Source organism: Danio rerio, chromosome 16, assembly GCF_052040795.2.
Source record: "Danio rerio strain M-AB ecotype USA chromosome 16, GRCz13ab, whole genome shotgun sequence".
Taxonomy (NCBI): Eukaryota; Metazoa; Chordata; class Actinopteri; order Cypriniformes; family Danionidae; genus Danio; species Danio rerio.
This window is the reverse complement of record NC_141036.1, coordinates 31897780-31920286: the sequence shown is the minus strand read 5'-3', so window position 1 is coordinate 31920286 and position 22507 is coordinate 31897780. Positions and strand designations below refer to the sequence as shown.

The 22507-nt window shown below is 35.8% G+C and overlaps 3 protein-coding genes across 6 annotated transcripts in view; 1 reads left to right on the top strand and 2 right to left on the bottom strand.

Annotated features, from left to right (window-relative positions):
* The window catches only part of si:ch211-197h24.9, a 188113-nt gene that overhangs the window by 21015 nt on the left and 144591 nt on the right, over nt 1-22507 (bottom strand). The window lies entirely within an intron of this gene.
* tmem67 (transmembrane protein 67) lies at nt 107-17383 on the bottom strand. 3 transcript variants are annotated; one of them, XM_087287165.1, is made up of 28 exons: nt 17184-17383; nt 14557-14645; nt 14342-14432; nt 14077-14176; nt 13419-13488; nt 13235-13306; nt 13075-13137; nt 12831-12985; nt 11913-12021; nt 11757-11843; nt 10970-11035; nt 10715-10868; nt 10510-10633; nt 10325-10430; nt 7984-8040; nt 7784-7882; nt 7609-7707; nt 6882-6968; nt 6336-6435; nt 6110-6249; nt 3262-3402; nt 3097-3177; nt 2872-2988; nt 2679-2795; nt 925-1029; nt 681-783; nt 448-590; nt 107-365 (listed from the first exon to the last, which is right to left on the bottom strand). In XM_087287165.1, the coding sequence occupies exons 1-28, from the start codon at nt 17374-17376 to the stop codon at nt 285-287; spliced, it is 2949 nt and encodes a 982-aa protein (XP_087143291.1). In that variant the 5' UTR covers nt 17377-17383; the 3' UTR covers nt 107-284. The 3 variants fall into 3 exon arrangements, with proteins under 3 accessions (XP_087143291.1, XP_087143292.1, XP_087143293.1); XM_087287166.1 differs by lacking the exon at nt 17184-17383 and adding an exon at nt 14884-15147 and having other exon boundaries at nt 14557-14686; XM_087287167.1 differs by lacking the exon at nt 17184-17383 and adding an exon at nt 14879-15041.
* rbm12ba (RNA binding motif protein 12Ba) lies at nt 15071-20573 on the top strand. 2 transcript variants are annotated; one of them, XM_087286268.1, is made up of 2 exons: nt 15071-15150; nt 17876-20055. In XM_087286268.1, the coding sequence occupies exon 2, from the start codon at nt 17906-17908 to the stop codon at nt 19475-19477; it is 1572 nt and encodes a 523-aa protein (XP_087142394.1). In that variant the 5' UTR covers nt 15071-15150; nt 17876-17905; the 3' UTR covers nt 19478-20055.

The following is a 22507-nucleotide window of genomic DNA, read 5'->3' as shown; positions in this document are numbered from 1 at the left end:
TAAGAAACATATATGAAGGATGAAATGTGCTCTGAAAAACTTGAACAAAAACCTCAAGCAATTATGCTTTTATGTAGCATCAGTTTTACTTATGAGGCCTGCCATGTGTAAAAACCAAGAACTTGTTTAATTGATGAAAAGTACTTAAATATAAAAACATTTATACATTAGATTCAACAACATCCTGTCTTAGAAATTACAAAAAAAAAAAATATTAATATAAAAACAATACAAAATTCTGTAGAAGAAACCTGAAGGCTGTCATGGTGCAATAAGATGAAGATCTAGATGAGAAATCGTTTGTCAACTAGCGTTTTGTTGGCCAGGTTCCTGCGGCCCAATCCATTTCGAATTAATCTAAATAACTGAAAGAGAACAAATGTAAATAAAATGTTAATCATCACCTCAAGACCATCGAATGAAACCAGTGCATTTACACACACTAACCATTTGCTGGAGGTACGTTAACACAGCTGCGAGAATGAAGTTCTGCTTGCCCAGATCAACCACACAGAAAAAGAGCGTGTCGAAGATCAACAGCACACCCTCATTACCATAAAAAAGGACATCAGCGAATGAGTGAGAATCATCTGAAGAGAGATAAACACAAGGGTATTCACTCGGAACAGTGTGAATGGGGTTTATTTTTTGTAAGTGTATTGATTATATGAGCGTTTTACCATTATAAAAGATGCTTTTATCGAGCGGCTCTATGAACTCCATACCGATGACTCTCTCAAACAGTAGCTTATCTTTCACAATGTAGTCCATCTCACGATGTGCCTGAGGAAGCAGCATTTAGAATGTGCACAGCAAAACACACAAAAAAAACGAATATTATTATAAATAAATGAATATTAATAAATTTAATTAGTATTAAATTAATAAGGGAAATGACAAGCATCAGTTAAAGGCAGTCCTCACATGATCAATGACAGAGCCCAGGAATCGGTTCATAGTATGGTATGCTTTTGTGCTTTGCTCGCATGGATTGGCTGTAGCATCCACCAACCTTGAAGGTCCTCTTCTCTGTAAAAGTAGAAAGATTTTTAGTCACACTTACACAAGAGTGCTTTGAGTCTGTTTGTGTGGTATGGGTATCAGCAGGCAGCAACACAATTGATTGTTATGTCAGAATGAGATAATAGTTCCTAGCCATGTCTTCCTACAAAATGTAACCACAGAAAAGTCTAATAGTCTAATCCAATTCAATGATTCATGCTAAGCTAAGCTAAGTTTAGATAAGCAAAGCAAAGCTAAAAGTCCTCCTCCCAGACCTGGGCCCTCATGTACAAAGGCTTGCGTTGAAATCATACTAAAACATTGCGTATGCACAAAGCTGTAAATGTGTGTACGCAGTAAAAAATTTAGATGTATGAAACACTGCGTACGCCGAATCACACGCATATTCTCTTAGTACATTTGAATGAACGTGAAACTGAGCGCATGAGCGCAAAACCCCTCCCTGCCTCCTCCCCCGTATGAATATGTTAATTACTATACTCTGGCAAAACCCAACGAAAAAGCAATGGCAAAAGCAAGCAAAAAGAGAAACTTTGAACAGAATGTGATTTGGAGGTGCTGCTTTCAGAGGTAGACTGGAGAAAAACGTTGTTATTTACAAGTTTGTCCTCCGGAATTAATAACAAAAGAAAAAAAAAAGAGTGGGAGAGTTTGGCTGATGCGGTTAACACAGTTGTGTACTTGGAATGAATGTATAGAATGGTTAATGGCTTAGGTAAAGGGTATGAACGTTTAGCTATGGATGGAACTGAGGGTGACTATTGGACAAATAGGGTTTATATGAATGTAGTATGATCCAGAGCCTGGAAGAGGGGATTGAAAGAGATATGCACATACTCACTGTTCCTATATCCTGTTGTTTTTTAACTGTTTCTTATGTTATTGTAAGTTGTCCCTGTACTAGGGCACGTTGACATTTTGTGCACTGAATGAAATTGTTTTGCAAGAGCGTGGGTGGTTGGAAAAAGACCAAGAAGAACTGAACTGAATGCTTGCACGGATTCACAGCCCATCTAACACTAAGTATAAAGGCTGGGACTGCCCCAGTCTTCTTTAGAAGAGAGCAATTAACTGTTTGATTCACATCTCAGTTGTTGTTGCCTTCCTGCTTACTGAGGGAACACATGGACGATCTGCAATTTATTCCAACAGCTGGTTTGGCATCAACTCGTCTGTGTCAAACTGTGAGCAGCAATATTCTTCTTTCATTTTGCTTCTTTGGCAATATGTCAGTAGGCATGTGTGGTTGCACACCATACCATCCATATATATATATATATATATATATATATATATTTTTTTTTTTTTATCATTCAACTCATACTATTAACAGGTTAAAAACGCATCTTTTTTGGTTAACGGTGAAACAGTTATTATGAGCATCCCTAATTCAAAAATGGTTAAATTCGACTGTTTAACATTAAACACTAGGCTCATGTAAAATGAGTATTTTATAAAAAAGAAGAAAGAAAGAAAGAAAGAAAGAAAGAAAGAAAGAAAGAAAGAAAGAAAGTGAAAGTGTTTCTTTAGAAAGAAAGAAAGTGTTTCTTTAAGCACCAATGTGACTGATCATCTTTTCTTTTTTAAAGGCAATTTCAACAGGCATGTCTAATTTTGGGGGAAATATTTGACATAGTATTTGCTTGTGTTTATACCCTGCTGATTGGCTCGATTATCCGATCATACTGTGCTCGCAGACGGTTAGTTATCGAAATCTGAAACGTCTGAGTATCAGAGTTTGGCAAAAGTCCCCTTTGGCCACACAGATTCTCCTAAAACACATAAAAAATACAATAAATAACTTATTTATTTTAAAACTACTATAAACAGTAAGCCTCAAAATCTTACCGCCTCCCTCTTTAGGTTAGTGTTCATCTCATCCATGTTAGTATCAGCATGACCATGAACAGAGCGCCCATGAATGTAGTAGCCAAAACATCGATGAGACAGCAGCAGAACTGAGATCTAACAGACACACACATATAAATAAAGAAACACAAACAACATTAAACCATGATGTAAGATGTGGTTTAAAACTACATTTATCGTCAAGATTTCCAGCCGGATACTTACATTACTGATTGAGCACAAATCCACAAACTGACGAATCTTGTCTTCAACAAACCGTTCATGGAACACTGTGAAGAATATCATCTGAAGCACAATCACACAAAGAAGAGCATGTGGAATCTAATTGGTGACACAATTAGTATGCCTCTTGTCTTTTTTCGTATGTACCTGTATTAAGCCAATGCAGAGCCACATAGCAGTAGCTACACCATAGCGGAGTATGAGGCTGTATGGAGGCGTGTATTCCTCAGCAGATCGATTCAGGTTAGACGAAGGATCTCTTAGAGCCAAATTTGAGAAGCCTACAACCTGAAAAAAAAAACAAACAATATCTACTGTTAATTAAACTAACAATTGTATAGGTTCCCTTTAATATGGATTTAAACCAAGGTTCTTAAACTGCCGGCCTGTGGGCCATTTACGGCCCGCCCTCCTCCTCTCTCCGGCCCGCAACTGACATCAAAAATATAAAGAGATTCAGCCCACCAAAACAAATAATTTTTAACCTCTTTCACTGTTGTGCAGTGGCATCTACCCTGTGGTTTAGCCCGCCACCTAGTTGACATTTAAAATACTGCATTCAGATTAGTTTTACTTTCATTTTCTCTCAGTGTATGGTTGAGAGTAACACATATGCTTTTTAATTCTGTGGCTAATTTAAATGTTAAAACTAGTGCTGTCAATCGTTTAAAAAACATTTACTAATCGCACTTTTTTGTTAAATTAATCGCGATTAATCACATTTAAAAGACTGATACTTGAAATTTTGGCAATTAAAATGTAAAATTAATGTAAACACAAGAAAAAAACTATTTAAATTTTAAATATAATTGTTTATTAGAATTTTTGTTTAACCTGTAACAGATTTCTTCATGTAAACAACATCAGCAGGCAGCAACACAACTGATTATGTCATGAGAGAATAGTTCCTAGCCATGTCTTCCTACAAAATGTAACCACAGAAAAATCTAATAGTCTAATCCAATTCAATGATTTATTTAATATGATTAAGATAATACTCTTATTACAAGTCTACCATGTAAGCAGCGATCCATGAAAGTACCACCAAGACACGAAAGGCAGAGGTTTTTTTTTCGTTCGCCAAGCGGTATCAAATTCCATCAAAACAGAAGTCGAAAGTTAAAAATGAAACACCCGAAATTGCATGAAACTCTGGAGAGCCTGGTGATGCGACATTAATTGTTTTATACTGAAACTTGCCTTCAAAAAGTGCTTCCTTTGTCTTATCCATGTTTCTCTGCATGTTAAACACACGTCAAACACAACAGGAAATAAAAAAACCTGCAACTGCGTTCATTTTTTAATAATTAATTATTTCAAATTAATCGCCTGCGTTAACGCACTAATTTTGACAGCACTAGTTAAAACATGTAAAAATATGTAAAACAATATTCTAGGATTGTTTGATTATTATCAGTTTTACACCACTTGTATCTTGTTGTACAAACACTTCTTCGTAGGTTCCTTGTTATGCTGGTGGTGTAACAAATATGATCAGTTTGCTAATATTCGATTCAAATGGTCTCATTTAATAAATTTTCAATAAGATTTACATAAAATCTTTGTACATTAGTAAAATTGCACTGCTAGTTGAAATGAACTTGTTAAAGTAAATGTGAATATGTACATACTTTTTCCCCCTTTGTTGTAATTTTACAAAAAACAAAAAAACAAAAAAAACAAAGATATTGAGAAAAACAATTGCCACTTAAGCCACAAAAGTCACTTAAGTTACCCAAACTTTTTTCTGCTGGTCTTACACTATTGGGACAATACAATTGGTTGGGACAGAATAATATTTTGTATGCCTATTATTTGTTGTATTTTTATAGGAATTTAAACTACCTATTCAATATGTACAACAAGAAATAAAAACCTAAAGTTTACTTTGCATTTACTCTGTGGAAACATTATCATTATCACTGGTGACATGTAATGCTTGAAATATAAAAATCATGTCAGTTGTCCTAAGATGGATCAGTTAAATCAGTAATTATGTCCACTTTTTTCTTGTACTTTTAAAACGGCCCTCCTGTGAATTGTCAGTCACTGACATGGTCCCCCGCTAATTTGAGATTGAGACCCCTGATTTAAACACACCATATTTATGTGAGTGACAAGCAGCATGTCATATTCATATTCATATCATACACTTAATAAAAACAGGGGGCCCAGAAAGATACACGTGTGCATTTTACGCAAAACCTTATGTTACAATCGCCTAAATTGTGAAAACAATCTCTTATTTGCAAAATTTCAACAGTTTATGATTAGAAAATTCATGAATGTGCAGACTTCAGTCAGTAAAAAAGCTTGTTTTTACATTTGACTTTAACCTGACTTGTGTCCTGCTGATGTGCTTATGCTAAGATAGGGCTGTTTTTCTCCCTTTCTCATTTTGTCCTAATCAAGGGCAAGCTGAGGGGGTGTTTTTTTGCCTTACTGTCCAGATGTATCTTACTTGGTTTCTGAATGCTACCTCCTGTGACCCGTCTCCCCCAAAATTGTGATGTTTGTGTATGGTCGGGGAGGTTCCATTTCACTATACGAAAGTGTATGTGACAAATAAAGGCCTGATTTGATGCCAAAGATGAGACAAATATAGCTGATAACGAGTAAATTATAAAATGTGAGTTTTGGCTGATATCACTCTGTAGCCAATCGATTTGTTCACCTCTAACAATATATAAATACAGATAACATATTTGTCTCTTCTGTATGCATTGTGCAAAAGAAAATTGACAAAGGGAAAGAAACATGCGTCTTGACTCTTCTGTGTTGCTAGATATTGATTGTGAAAAATGCACAAGAAGCCAATAATAAGCCTTAAAATATACAAAAAAAAATTAAAAATAAAATAAAACCAAAATTCACATGCCAATTTAACCGACAACAGTATGAATCAAGCCCAAACATATTTGAAATAAGTGAAAATGGCAACTCTAGAACAACCCTATGCCAGACAGACTTCAAACAAGAGATGTTTTAGCCTCACCTCTAGAAAGAAGAGCACAGCCATGACTTGAAAAGTGGGGTTGATCTTGCGAATGGTTTGAATCTCATTCCACTCATTGGCCACAAAATAAGTCCTCCAGATACTGACAGGAGACGCCTGACTTTTTGTTTCTCCGGATCCTAAGTGCATCACAACACAAATCTAAAATAATACCAACTTATTAAAACGACATTAATGAAGCACATTAGAGGAACACTTTAATTACCCTCCACATGTTTAGTCGTTTTTCCACGAGGTCTTTCCCAGTCTATGAAGAAAACATCCACAGAGAGCTGAACGAAAATCTTGTGAAGAAACTGTACAGTCTGTAACAAAATAAAGGCTGAGTTAAGTCAGAATAACTGTAAAGAAAACAGTTAGAACCTTTTGGATATTTAAAAAATTATTAAAATAAAACTTAAAATATAGGGTGGCGCAGTGGGTACTGCTTTTGCCTCACAGCAAGAAGGTTGCTGGTTCGAGCCTCGGCTGGTTCAGTTGGCATTTCTATGTGGAGTTTGCATGTTCTCCCTGTGTTCACGTGGGTTTCCCCAACAAGTCCAAAGACATGTGCTATAGGTGAATTGGGTAAGCTAAAGTTGTCTGTAGTGTATGTGTGATGTCTGGCAGGGCATCTGCTACATAAAAGATTTGCTGGCGAAGTTGCCGGTTCATTCCGCTGCAGTGACCCCAGATTAATAAAGGGACTAAGCTGAAACGAAAATGAATGAATGAATGAATGATGAAAGTTAAAATACCTATTTGGACTCACCTTTAATGCAAAAGCACAGCCAACATAAACAACAAAACGCTCCTCCTGAGCTGGCAATGGCAGCAACACGGACACAAACAGTTGGGCCTATATTTACACAATAAAGCCTTGTTATTATACGTTTTAATTTCCATCTTAAGGCCTGTTCTTACCAAGACAATCAAACAGTGTATTGGACATTTTAATTTGAATTACTACATCTCTTGTTGCAAAAAATTTGTACATCAACAATGTAAAGGACATTTTAAAAGCGAAATGTTCTACTCTCTGAACATCAGAGCAAAAATATTCAAGCTATTGGTCACGTCTCGAGTCCCGGCTGTTAAAAACTATCCTTTGTAGTGTTTATAAATCAAGTTCGAAGAGAGAAACATGAATACTCAACACACTCCTTTCCTTCTAAATTTCGTAATTTCACGTCAGAAACATATATTTTCACAGCATTTATCATGATGTGAACAAGCCTTTAGACTTAAAAGAGCTCTATCAAAGAATAATGGGTATTTACAAACTGCGCATCCTAGAAAACATGAAACTGGACAGTACAGTGGAAGAAAAATCACAGAAAGACAGATAAATGATATCTTGACAGAAAAAGTGACAGACTTGCCTCCACCGTCTGAAAAATATTGGAAGGAAGTGAAAAAGGAGGAAAAAGAAACTCAAGTAAGGCTTTATATCACATTTATAAGAGGACAGTTTTAGCCACAGATAGCAGAATGCAAACCTTGAAGAATATGAGCCAGTAGAGGCCAGTTCCAACAGTGATGATGAAAAAAACATTTGCAAGGTCTCCAGCATAGAAAACCAAAAACTTCATAATTGTCTGAAACAGAAAAAGATAAAAACATTAAGAGTCTATGTTGTGCAGTATGTTTATAACAGCCTCTGAATGTACTTGCCTCCAAGTCAATAAGAGGAGATGCGATTCTTCTTTTCCAGCTTGCTGTCTTCAATAAAGAGTGGACAACAGCCACTCCACCCAGCACACCAAGAGCAATCTGCAATGTGAATTTGCATTAAGAATAATCATACAGAATTACAACATACTATATGTCCTGACCGAAATAAAAAATGACTTTCGGTGCTCTGTTATACTCACATCAGTTTTGATCCGAGCTTCTTCCTGGTTCATTGTATACTCCACAGAGAATGTCACCTGTATATACATGAATTTCATTAGATATCAACATTTCAGGCCTTTCCACACCTGAAATGGTAAACCCTGGATCATTCTAAACCCCAGAAAAATATAATCATTGGTTACTTTGAATCACATTTCACATAGCTGATAACTTTCCAGGCATTCTTACTCTGGTGTTTGGATACTGCACATCTCTAAAAACTTGTTCTTATGAGCTTATTTGTAATGATTTATTTATCACAGACTGTTACTGCACCACCGTGCCACCCCATTCAGCAACTGTTAAGACTGTGAATTAGATTTTCCAAACACATGACACAAAATCTGACCAGCTAGGCATCACAATTTTGAGCTCTGAGAAGGATAATTTAATTATTTAATTATTGTATGTGTCAATTACTGGGGCCGTGTAAACATGACAGTAACATTTTCATGACATTCTAAATACAATGGCCAACTTGTTTGTTGGAGTTTGTCTGTGTGGTGTGAATTGGTCTTAATAATGTCCAAAGCATGTGACAAGCATGTGAAAAGCATGTGACAGGCTGTCCATTTATAAACATCTGGTAGTGATTTAAACACTGCATTGTTTCAAGTGTGAAGCGTTCTTAATAGGAAGATAAAAAAGCGTAAAGAACTATGGAAACACAGGATTAAAGGGATGGTTCAACCAAAACTGAAAATCCTGTCATCATTTACTCAATCTTTACTTGTTTCAAACAAGGAGTTTCCTCCTTTTATTGAACACAAGATAAGATATTATGTAAAATGCTGAAAACCTGTCACAATTGACTTCTATAGTATTTTCTTACTATGTGAATGGTTACAGATTTTCAGCTTTCTTCAAAATACCTGCTTTTGTCTTGTCAGACGATAAGAAAATGTAAAGGGTGAGCAAATAGTAAGCAAGTATTCATTTTGGGTAAACTAACCCTTTTTGCACAGTGTGAAAAAACACTTTTAAATTAGTTATTTTTTTATGAGGTTAATCCTGTATCATATTTTTAAACAAAGTGAAAGTATTTATTAAATCAAATAGTATAGTCATGTTAAATGCAATGGGTTTTAACTGAAATGAAATGCACACTACCAAACAGTCTTGTTCTTCCAAGTTTCAGGAACAACAAATAATAACTTGACTGCTAGTTGATCATTTAGCATCAGAAGTGGCTTATATGAAAAGCAAAGGCCTCTAGATTATGCATATTTTATCAAAATACAATATAATCATGTCTTGATTTTTAATTGTTTAATTAGGACAGTAAGATCTAACTTTGCTTAGACAAAAGTCTTGTAACTTAACAGAAATAATATACAGTAGAGAATCTAAAGTCATGGTGCAGTGGAAAAAGAATTAACATTGTATATGACTCCCATGAGCTTGGACAACTGCATCCACACATCTCTACAATGACTCAAATAACGTATTATTAAAGTCATCTGGAGCAACAAAGTAAGTGTTCTTGCAGGACTCCCAGAGTTCATGGAGATTCTTTGGATTCATCTTCAATGCCTCTTCCTTCATCTTACTACACACATGCTCAATAATGTTCATGTCTGATGACTGGGCTGGCCAATCCTGGAGTACCTTGGCCTTCTTTTCTTTTTAGAACTTTGATGCTGAGACTAAAGTGAGTAGGAGCGCTATCCTGCTGAAGAATTCGCTCTCTCCTGTGGTTTGTAATGTAATGGGCAGCACAAATGTCTTGATACCCCAGGTTATTGATGTTGCCACTCACTCTGCAGATCTCTCGCACACTCCTATACTGACTGTAACCCCAAACCATGATTTTTTTCTTCAACCAGCTTAACTGATTTCTGTGAGATTCTTTGGTCCATGTGGGTTCCAATAGGTCTTCTACAGTATTTGTTATGATTGTGATGCAGTTCAACAGATGATTCATCTTAAATAACGGTCACTTTACCAAATAATCAACTAGAAGTCATGTAATTATTTTTTATTTATACAACGGGTATCGAAGACAAGACTTTTGTCAAGTAGTGTATGCAATACATTTTTATAATAATATTTTTAAAAATGTATTTTTGTATCCTAGTTAAAAAAAAATACCTCAGATGCTTTAAGCACACAAAATAGAAAATTATCCAGAAGTTTCAAGTTTCATAAAACATAAACTCTTTAGAATATGTGCAAAAGTTTTCCTTAAGCAATTGGCATAAACAAAAACAATCCCGTCTGTCTGTTACTGTAGGGATGTTGACATTACACATAAACGCACATAAACAAACCGTGATTGGTTGTTTTGCATGCCAATCAGAGAACCCATTGTGGACTTACAGTAACAGTCTGTGTGCTGGGGTCTTTGATCTGTATATCCGAGTAGGCCACACTCATCAGTGGAGGGTAAACCTGTCCCTTCTGTGTATTTGGTACCAGCTGAAACCTGTTCAATGAAACACTGTGCAATGAAGTCATACTCCATACTATATCTATTTAATGTGTTTGCAGTGTGTAATTCCTACCCAATCTTAATGTCAGAAGCCACACGTATAACTACGGGTGAAGAACTTATAGACTTTTCTCTTCCACTCAATGTGTCGACAAGCATCAGCCTTCGGGTCAGGAACCATTTACTCATGTCAGATCCTAATAAATGAGGAGTTAAAACTATAATAAAATAGCAATGCCTTAACATCTGATGATCAAATATATAATTGGATATTATACCCTGATTGACAAACTGGCCGTTAAACTGCTGATTGGCATTTAGGAGAGGCACCGCAAGAAGACGATTGTCTTGGGAATTCTGAATGACCAGGAACACATCATAGAACAAAGGCTCTGGATAACCAGTTAAGAGCTCTGACACAGATAGCACACACTGTGGAAAGAAAAATGCCATTAAATACACATTTACATATTTACATACAAAACAAATAGCTAAATACCATCTGGTTGAGGCAGAAGATAAATGAGACTTACACTCTGCTTGTAGGCTGTCCCGAATTTGAAGGCAGACTGTTGTCTGGTAGGGGTGTCTGGACAGAGCTTTAGAAGATACATAAATTAAAGACAAGACTTTAAAACACAAGCAAATAATAAACTTTCTTCTGATTGAAGAGCTTCAATGTCACATAAGCACATTTGATATTGCAACAGACATTTAGACATTTTGTTGTGAGAGTATCAAGAGATGGGTTGAAAATGCTTCACTTTCTGGAAAGAGCAGCAGCTAATTTGCATTTAAAGAGACACATAGAAACTTAATAATAAGCTTGATGTCGGTTTTTGATATTTTTATCAGATTAGTATGTTAAATGATATTAATTCTTTATACATGATGTATTTTAAGCTAAAACATCAATACAACATCCTGGTGAGACATGAAACTTGTATAAAGTAACATATTGGAAAGTATCAGAACTATCTGAGACTTATTTCAGTATGTTGATGTACTTCCTTCCATGTTGCACATCACTACCTCATAGCAAGCTAATCGTAAGAAAGAGTATTAATATGCTGTTGCTATGGAAGCCCTCAGGTTGGACTGTCACTCCAAAAGCAGAAAAAAAATGATCAAGACTTTCATTAAAGACGACCAAAACAACCAGTTTTTTGTGGATTTACATGCACAAATTAATTATTCACCTTAAAATTAACAACAAACATTGTAAATGTATATATCATTTAATAATCTTATCAAGAAAACAGCAGTTCAGAATGTTTCATGGATTTTACCCCAGAAGAGAAACCAGTCCTGCTTGCCTACCTGAAGGTTGCCTCTACCAACGCTTTCCCATCTCAGAAACTCCCCACGCACTGAGTACACAGCAGCTCGCAACTCAATGTTGGTGTTCTGAAAGCAGCAGAACGGTTGGTGAAAAAATACTACATTGATGTTTACGTTTAAATGTCCAGTGTTTACCTTTTGTGCCCCTTTAAAGCTGAATCCAACAGGAAGGGGTTCATTCTGAAGAGCCTGTGATGCCATCCCTGGTTGATCTCCATAGTACAGCCAAGGTAGGTTTGTCCTCCTAGAATAACAATATTGTCAAGCAAAGCAGGTTAATTTGCCATGTTTTATGGACCAATGGGGCAAAACTAGAATTTAGGGAATATAGGGATGCAGAAAGTAGAAAAATGTACGAACAACAAGGATTTAAATCAGACCACATTGGCAAAAATTGCCATGCCTATGGTTAATTATTATTTTACTATCCAGACAATCACCTTAAAGAATCAAGGATTGCTGTAATATGTTTTTTTTTAAGTTCAGTCTCCAGGTTTAAATCTCTTTTAAAATAGTTGATAGGATTGAAAGAAAAAAGTGGCAAAGTCAAATCCAAAGATTACCAGTTATCTGGACATTTTTAAGTGCGGAATGAAGAAGATTTTACTCTTAGGATGAAGTATAGTCAATAGGAATATTGCCATGTGCGTAATCTACAATTTGTTCAGATGTCTTATCTATCCATGAAGTGCCTGAGGGAGAGTCTGTAATATATAATCATGTTACTTTCTCATTTGAACCATGTATGAAACAAGGCCTGTGGAACTATAATCGAGTTTTTTATAATCAGGTTATGCATTTAACTGCTATTTTGAACATATGATTCCTAGGTGAAAAGGATACATGTCTGGAGGCACAAATGACGTATGTGAGGAAAACCTGCATAAAAATATGCTAACTCAGACAGGAAGATTGACGCAGCTTTGTTGTTTCTGACAAAGTGAAAAAAACCATCTGAAATCAAAACCTCAAGGCTTGCGAGTGGTTTCAAAAGACGCAGCAGACACCACATCAATAGCAATAATCATTATGTAATCATGTCATGTATGTTACCAGTAGGAGATGTCCTGGCTGCTGCCCTGAGCAGCTGTTGTTCTGTAGATTGTGTTGTAGAGACCACAGACATCATTGTTGATGGAGCTGGATGAGTGCATGTTCATAACACACATGTTTCCCAGAGACTGACATGCAGTCCGGTTAGAGAACAACTACAGAAGAACAATAACACAGCTTAAAATGGGTGAAACATAAAGGATAAACATTTAAAATAGACTAGTAGACGTGTGAAGAAATGCACCAAACATGCAGCGGCCGAAGAATACATGAAGCTTGAAAACCATGCTGACTGGACAGGGAGAGTCTGTGTAAAACAAACACACATTACACTTTATGACAACTGATTCCAGCTTACTCAAACACTCAAACAAACTATTTATGATGTTAAAGAGAACACTTACCAGTTGGCTAAAAATAACACTTGAGGCAACTGAGGTAGGCAGACTGTTCGCAGGGAAGCACATTCCTCCTGCCTGTTAACAGTGTGATGAAATCATACCTTTCTCATCTTGTCTTTATAACAGCATCGTATAAACATATACATAAATGTAAACAACAAATGCACCAAATATCTGAGATTCTCACCAGCGTATTCGAAGTGCCGCAAACGCAAGACTGAGATGAGTTAATGAATGAGTCCCCACATCTCTCACACCTAAATATAAACATCCCAACCAAATTATTTCAAAATTAATTATGTAATGCAATGTTTAAAATTATAGTTCTCTCAAAAATACAATTTTGCTGTTAATTAACCCCCAAACCATCCAAGATTTAGGTGATTTTTGTTCTTCAGTAGAAAATTTTTGATTTTCAGATGCAATTATGGTTATAATTTGGGTATTGATTATAAGCCAATTGTTACAGACTTCATGCAATATCATTAAATCATGAGGAGCCACAGGAACCAATGCATTTTTTCCTATTATGGAAGTCCGTAGTACAGGTTTTCATTTCTTTATAATGCCTTCTTTTGTGTTCAAGAGAATAAAGGTGTGGACCCAATTGAGGGAGAGTACATAGTGAGTAAATTTTTGTTTGGGGTGAACTATCCCTTTAATTAGATTTTCCATTTTTTTTTTACATTTAATTTATTAACCATATAAAAATACACCTACATCTCGGTCTGAGGGTAAGTAAAAAAACCACAAATTTTCACAATTTAATCACAATTTTTTTAGGTGAGCTATTAATTTAAGATCATTAAGAACATGAAAAGTCAGTTATAGAAACGCATTGTTACCTGTTGCCTGTCATATCTGGGGCAGAAAAAGCAGGGTCTGTTGCACTACATGCTTGACACCTTGCTTCAATTAAGGGATTGCCATTCCCATCTCTCTCCACTACAAAAAACAATCAGATGCCATCAAATATTAAGTAATTCTTAACCATCTACCCAAATTGCACATGTTTGAATTATAGCTTTCAGGAAAAATAACTAAGTCTTTATATAGTCTGTCCAATTAATGCATGTATTTTTTGTTTTAGTAAAAATGACAAGCGCCTACCCAGCACACTTCCCTCAGGACACTGACACTTGCCATCCTTCCCCACAGTTCCAGGACAACGAATACATTCATATCCATCCTGGGTAACCGCCTGTGAATGACAGTAATCGTTATTGTATAATAATAATAAAAATAAGAAGAAGAAGAAGAAGAATTTAATATTTTCATCATTGATTAATGAAGAGACAACATATAATCCAAAATAAATACAGCACCTGATTAGCATCAGGACACTGCTGGCACAAGATAGACACCCCATTACTGACCAGCACTCTGGAACCAGCCTGACACTCACATGCCAGTCCTATACAGTGAAAATAACACAAAAAAAGTTCACATTTGTTACTAAGGACCACAAAACTAGTCATAAGTCTCGATATTTTAACTTGAGATTTTTATATATTATGAGATTTATACATATAATCTTAAGTAAATTATTTGAATATATATTTCACTTTTATTTGTCTATTTCTATGTGTATATACGTAACGGAGGGCAGCTAGTAAGTGCTGTACAGGTAAATCTCACTCCTCTGACCTCACTCCTCACTCCTCCGAAAAGTTGCCGGTTTGAGCCCAGCCCAGCTCGGAACGGGTTGGGTGGTGTAGGACCAGGGGGGTTACATACACTGTATTTAAATTACCCCAATACAATTATAGTGAGTTTGCACAACACAGTTTAGCTGCATTTTTTGAATTCTGAGTGGCAGTTGAGAGTTGAGTTACCATGACGACTGCAGCACATCCTCAGACAACAAAGAGGACCGTGATGAAGAAACAACTAACTCGTCTCTCTCACTTATTACTAAGGTTGGTTAAATTAACTAACTGTCATATAAAACTATAATACACATGCTCTAATGTATGAATAACTAATTTTACCTGATTATTTTATTAATAATTTTAAGATGTCTATGTCATATAGAAGTTTATTTATGTATTCAAGTGTGATTTGATTTGATGTATTCAGATTTTGGGTATATCACTTACTGTAAATACTTAACTTGTCTTCCTGACACAGTAATTTAAATTCAGTCAGTGACAAAGATTCTAGCATTTCTGTACAAGTGGTTAAGGTTTCATGTTGTTATTTTTTTGTTTATTTATTGTGAAGTGAGTTGATTCAAGTAATTATACAGTGTGTGCTATTTTATCCAACATGTTTATGAATAATTTTGTGAACCAACGTGTCTTACTGACTCTAACATACAAATGTGAATGTGTAATAAGACAACAAAGAGTGAAGCAACAACTAACTCTTGTCTCTCTGACTTATTACTAAGACTACTGCTTGCTTACAGTCTTCACAAATCCCAGGGACATGTAACAATCTTACCGAATAATCTTTGATGTGTGATTTTTTTAGGTTAGGACCAAGGGTGTATAAATAGCACATATGGAGGGGACATGTCCCCACCAATTATCCAAATCTCCAGAATTATTCAAATTTCCCCAGCAATAATTTAATCAGCTCCAAAATAAAATAAATTTCTCTCTATTATCAAACAACAATCAGAATAAAATGGTTAATGCATCACATGCCTCCTCCTTTTCAGACGTCTGCATTCATTTCTCTGCAAAGTAAAATATTTGCATTTACTTTTTGCAGCATGAGACATGGTTGACTTAAAGTGATTTTTATATTATTAATTAAATTTATTTATGGTTTTAAAATAGTGAAAGAACGCTCAAGGTTCAGTTTTTGTGCTCCGAAGTCCCCACCAATATCAAAAGCAACTCTACGCCCTTGGGTAGGTTAGAATTTGGTTGACAAAACTATTTGAAAATCAGCAATCTGATGGTAAAAAAATAAAAAATAAAAATAAATAAATATATATATATATATATATATATATATATATATATATATATATATATATATATATATATATATATAAATAAGTTCATTAGTCTAAATCAAGTTCATAGCAATGCTTATTACTAATCAAACATAGTTTGGATATATTTATAGTAAGACTTTTTTTTATGTTTTTATAGAACGTGATCTTTACTTAATTATCTCATGATTTTAGCATAATAGAAAAAAACAATAATTTGGTTGCAGCCAAATATATACATAGTTTTGTGTCACTTATCAGCAAGAATTTTTTGTTTTTAAAAGATGTCTAAATAAAGTCGTCTTGGCTAAAACATGGCTACATTTGGGCTGTGAAAATCTATAATAGACGTCTAATAGGCCAAAACTAGACTAGTTATCAAATAAACAGAAATAAATGACGACACAAAGTCTGTTTAATCTGTCTTTTTGATGACTAGTTTAGTTTTGAGCTATTCCTAGATGGATATTAGATTTTCACTGACAGCCCAAGTTTAACGTTAGACTTGTTTTAGCCAAACTGTCTACCTTTAGAAATCTATTAGACGTCTATTAAACACAAAATTGTTTGCTGGGTTCGCTTCACTTTGTGACTAGTGTCACTTATTTTATATATAATATTATATACTTCAATATAATATCTACATGTTAATCATATTGAAGAATAAACCAGAATAAATATCTATTTCACAAGTTGAACGTTCTTTACGCATTTCGATTGTTCTGTGCACTAAAACGGTCGTATCGTTCGATAATTCTACCTTCATTCATGAGAGTAATAATCTTTTAAGTGAATCATCTGCACGCATGCTAATAAAAACATTAGCTCGCGTATAGCAGACTAACGTTAGCTCACAAGACGCGTATTCGTGTATATCTAAGTTACATTAGCAACAGATACAGCAATAAATTGACCGTTGCTTGGTGTACAATCAACCATCTGCACGTTAACTTAGGTCGATCAAAACAAACAAACTAATCTGTGCATGCGCTCGTGTAACGTTACCTGATTTGCTGCTGACTTGATTTGACCCGCATTTCACGCAAGACAGGCTCGAAATATCAAAATAGCTGTTAACGCCACAGTCAGAAGGCTGTCGAAATGATATAGAGAACTGCTGGCAGGAGAAAACGCTTATTTTTAACAGAATTATAATGGAGACACTACACAACAAGGCGCTCCGCGTCCCCGTCGCCATGGTGCAGGATCAGATAACGCTTGATGACGTATTCTTCACGTTTACGTGAGAAGGCGTGTCACATGTGCACGCTCTCAAGTCTCTACCAGAGGAAGTTGAGCTTTCCCGCCGGACATATGCGCTCTGGTCTTTGCATGAGCACCTCGTGCTTTTCTCTGACAGAAAAAAAGCAAAGCGTGCGTAGAGAAGCGTTTATATTGAGGTTTTCCTTTTTTTTACGAAAAAAATAAACAAAACGGTAAGTACGCGCGAGCCCATAGACAATGACCGTTTGGAAGGAGGAGGAGAAAACTATTTTACTTTAGTCAAGCAACAATAGTATGATTGTTTGGTGGTGGAAGTCCTTTCTTTGCTTTTTTATAACCAAGAGGAGTTTGCTTGTAGTTTGTACAGTGAGTGTTTTTGTTTTGTGTGTGTGTGTGTGTGTGTGTGTGTGTGTGTGTTAAAATAGAAATCTTTGGTCATTAAACTCTTTTTTTTTCTTTCTTTTTTTTTACAGATTCAACTGGTTTGTAAGAAGACCCTCACCATGACCGTAGTGGTTCTGCGTTTACAAGGGTTAAACACAGAGGCAGGATCTGAAGATATCCGCAGATTTTTCCATGGCTTGCACATACCCGAGGGCGGTGTTCATATTATCGGAGGCGAGATGGGTGAAGCATTCATTATTTTCAAAACAGAGAGAGAAGGTCAATTAGCCATGCGCTACTCTGGGAAAACAATCAAGGGCTCCTCTGTTTCATTGCATATCAGCAGTGTGGCTGAGCTGAAGAGAAAAATGGAGTCAAGATTAAAAAAGCCAAAGCCCACAGAATTGGAGACTAACGTGGTGCCATCATCTCCCACTGACACCAATGCTGCTCTTTTGCTTAGTCTAATGGGTGCCATTTATGGACTGCATTCAAACAACAAAGATAATCAGCAAGGTCAAACTCAGCAAACACCTGGAAATGTCAACCAGAATTCTCCAGAAATGCAAACATGGCCGTTAACTGGAAAACAAATGAATACAGATGCACAGCACAGTCTCAATCATGAATTGGCATCTACGGAGCAGCAGACAGGCAGAGGAGAGAATCTCAATTTAAGTAAGCCAGGCTACCTCCGGCTTTATGGCTTTCCCGACTGTGTAGCCAAACAAGAGATTTTTCAGTTCTTACGGGGACTCCCAGTGTTGGAGGTCATTACAAAAGTTAGACTGCAACTGGGCTGGTGCTGTCTTGTGAAGCTGGCCAGTTTTTCAGATGCAGAAGAAGGGCTAAAATACAGTCACAGAAAATTCAAAGAATTCAACGTTGAAGTCAGACTTGCCCATGAAAAAATGTGGACTGATGCCGTGGAGGAGTCTAAAAATTGCACACAAAACCTTAAACCACACTCCTCCTCGGAGCAAAATGAGGCCAACAACAATCGAAATGCAGTGAGAGCGTTCACTAATAAAAGAATTGCAGAAGAGCAGCCATCACCAGGATCTCCTAAAAAATTCTGCCGAAATGACCCATCCCCTCAAAAAGAGTATAGTGTTATTGTCAATAATCTCTCGAGGAACATAACCAAGACGGAAATCAAGAATATATTTGGCTGTCATGCGATCCAAAACTATCGAATTAAACATTTATTAAACAAGTGGGGAGAGAGGACGAGCACCGCGTTTATTACCTTTGACAATTCAGAAGACCAAGCCTCAGCTATGAAGATGAACGGCATGAACGTTGGCTTGAAGAACATTGAAGTGTTGTCTATTACTAAAGAAGAAATACTCGATATACTTAGCAAAAACAGATTTGTGAAATCATGGAGGCCACCGCCGTACGGAAACACACATTTATCTATGTCATGCATATATGCACGCAATTTTCCAGCAGATGTCAGGAAAGAGGAGGTGAAAGGTTTTTTCATGCCCTATAATATCGGTGATGATGCAGTCAGATTGCTTGTGGACAACCAAGGCAATGGTATTGGAGAAGCCATCGTGGAGTTCAGATTTCAGAACATCGCCAAACAGGCCCAGAGACTTCATGGGAAGTATTTTATGGGGGCAAAAATTCTACTCACTTGCATTACACACCAACAGATGGAGAAGATACTTGGTAAAAGGTGAACATCTGGAGACACCAAGATGGTGTAAAATCTATGTAAATGAGGACAACTATTTAATTGAGGATTAAGATTACGCTATTTCATGCCCATTTTTTTTTTTTTATGAGGTGTGCTTAAACAATATGGGCTCACTAACTGAAGATGCCCAATCAAGATTGTGAATACTACACAGAAAGAGAGAACAAAAGTAAACAAACAAACAAACAAAAGAACAAACAATGAAAAAACAAACAAAAGAGGAAAGACTTCTTCATGCCAAAATATAGAGGACTTTAATGATGTACAAATGATGGCTATGCACTGTAAATTTAAAAATAACATTTCAATATTCAGCTGATAGGTCAATGTCTTGTTGCTTTGTTCTTATATTTTTGCTGCTAAACACGCATATAACTATAAAACATATGTCAGTTTGTTTAAAATGTTCAAATTTGTTCTGAATGTAAGATAGTATTTTCATTTGGCATGTCAATACATTTCTTTTTGGGAAAAAAGCACTCTTTAAAATGTCTGTATGATTTTATTTTCATTTGACATGTAACTTTGATATATTGTAATAAACTTACAGAAATGCCTCAAGTGATGTTTGTCACAAATTATTCCTTTCAAGATGCACATCAGTGACGGTTATGAAACCAGCATCATAAACTGCCGTTATACGACTAATAAGAAAAATAGCAACAGAAATCAAAGTGAGAACATTGCATAATAGTAACAATGGGTGCTTCTCTGTTCATCCACATGTCTTATTTCCACCCCCTCAGGATAGGAGGACAGGAATTAAGTGGAATGATATTTCCTTTAGCGCCATTTTAAAGTGTTGTCATTTAATGAATACAGCACACAACCAATTTTGTCCGGGTTTTTGAATATAACAGAAACTGTTTATATAGTAATATTTTTCCACCTTCACATGACACACTTCTCTGTATTTTTTTTTTTTTTTTACCTAATGAAATAATCCCTGTTATTAACTGCTTATTTGGGCTAAAAAGGCATGTTACATAGAAATTCAGGAACCTATTAAAACAGCCCACAGTGGGGAAAAGAATACTGAAAATCGTACTTAACTAAAAGTACCATTACTTGCCCAAAAATTAAGTGGAAGAAAAGTCAAAGTATCTGTTGTTAATATTACTCAAAGTATGAATAAAAAGCCCTTTGAAAAGTACTCAAGAGTAGTGAGTATTACGTTGTGAATGGCTGATGCATTTACATGCAATTTGTGCATGTGTGAAAATGTACCATTCTGTTGTGTATGTAGTGATTGCTTAAAGCCATTTGGCGATTTCAGTCAGCATACAGAAAACATTCTTCATCTTCTCCTCAGTGATACAGTCTAAACAGTCTCTGGATCACTGAATGTAAAGATTTTGGACACCTTGGACACATTTTAATGGTTCCAGAGGGTTTGCTGCATTTATAAAGCACTGAAGTCTTGAGGTTGTTCAGTATGATGGGATTTACTTTCTATTTGTGATTTGATTGGATGGGATTCACAGGTCTAATTTTTGTACTTAGCCAATCCCCATAGACAAATAAAATGAAGTAGTGACTGCAAGTAGAAGGAAAATAGTGGAGTAGAAGTACCGATACAGCACTAAAAATGTACTCGAGGGGAAGTACACATTTATATAACTACTTACAATAATTTGAGTATTTGTAACTTTACACCACTGCCCACATTTACTATAACTATGTTCTTATTATTCACATTAATTTGTTTGAATTGGCTGCTTTTACATAGTTAGCGATTATTGGCACAGAAAGGGAGAATTGCATCAAATTAAATCAACAAAACACTTTCGCAAAGAGTTCACCTGTGTATCCTTCCTCATACCTCCTCACAAAACCTTGTGCCATTAGAGGATTGTGAAGTCCTACAAGAAGACTGATCTTGAATGGCTTCTGCATTGTAGATGGAGGTGCGAGGAAACAAAGGATATTGAGATGCACTCAATGATACAGCTTGATACAATCATTGACCTTTAATTAGCCGTTATATCACTCCAAATGGACGAATGAGCAGTTATAAAGAGAATAGTGATTAGTTCAGTACCATTTTTCTGTTAATGAAAAAGCGGCGACAACCCAAATACATCAAAAGATCACTATGGAAATAAAGAGCAGCAAGGGTTACAATACCCTAGATATTGCTTCATGATTGTGCATAAAACTAAAAATCTCATTATAATAAAAACTTTAAATTTGACCAACTGTTATTTGCTACAGTCTATTACATACTCAAAAGCTCCTTTTCACTACCGAATGAGTCAGCATTTTGAACAAATCAATTAAACCATTTACAACACTTCCAATTTGCAAACATATGTGAATCAGATCTGTAAACTTATCCCAGTATTTAAAATATTTTAAAACGCAGAAATAACAAGCCTTTATGTTAAAATATAGCCTTGATACCTTCAGCGCTTTCCATCCACCCACTCCTTCACTGAAATAGAAACTTTACTATTTCTACCATGACTCACGTTCACCTTGACAAGCAGTCATTGTACACGCAGTTAGTTTTATTACATGTACTCAGTTTCCATTCCTTCATCTAATATTTGCAAATCTAGGCCATTCAGTAATAGTGCGAGTTTGGATTTCAAAAAGATTTTGCAAGTCTTCAAACATCAAGGTCTAACAAAAAGGTTGAGGTCTTGCAGCAGATTTGTAACAATGAGACAGACGATCGGGGTCTGGCGAGTGCGCCCTGGCACAGTTTAAATACTTATTCTTCCCTTAAACAGTCACATAAATTCATACATGGGTACATTTCTACTTGCTTCTTGGGACGTTATACCCTTGACCAATTAAGGTCTTTCCTTCCTGCTCTAATTGTGTCAACTCAGCAGAGACAATATATCTTGTCAAATGTAAGTTCGGCTTGCATAATTTAATTTTGGACTAAGGTATTAGGAGCATCCTGTTGTACCAGCATACAAGGTTAATTAAAATATTTTACTCTGAATACGCATGTGTCTCAAGCTGATTCTGGCTGTGCCCTTGTCCTCTTTATCTTTGAACT

Coding starts and splice junctions, on each gene's coding strand:
- tmem67 (XM_087287165.1), bottom strand. CDS start 17,376: ATGGCGACGGGGACGCGGAGCGCCTTGTTGTGTAGTGTCTCCATTATA. Junction 11,844..11,912: donor GCTTTAAAGGGGCACAAAAG/GTAAACACTGGA, acceptor TGCTGCTTTCAG/AACACCAACATTGAGTTGCG. Junction 784..924: donor TGGGCTCTGTCATTGATCAT/GTGAGGACTGCC, acceptor CTGCTTCCTCAG/GCACATCGTGAGATGGACTA.
- rbm12ba (XM_087286268.1), top strand. CDS start 17,906: ATGACCGTAGTGGTTCTGCGTTTACAAGGGTTAAACACAGAGGCAGGA.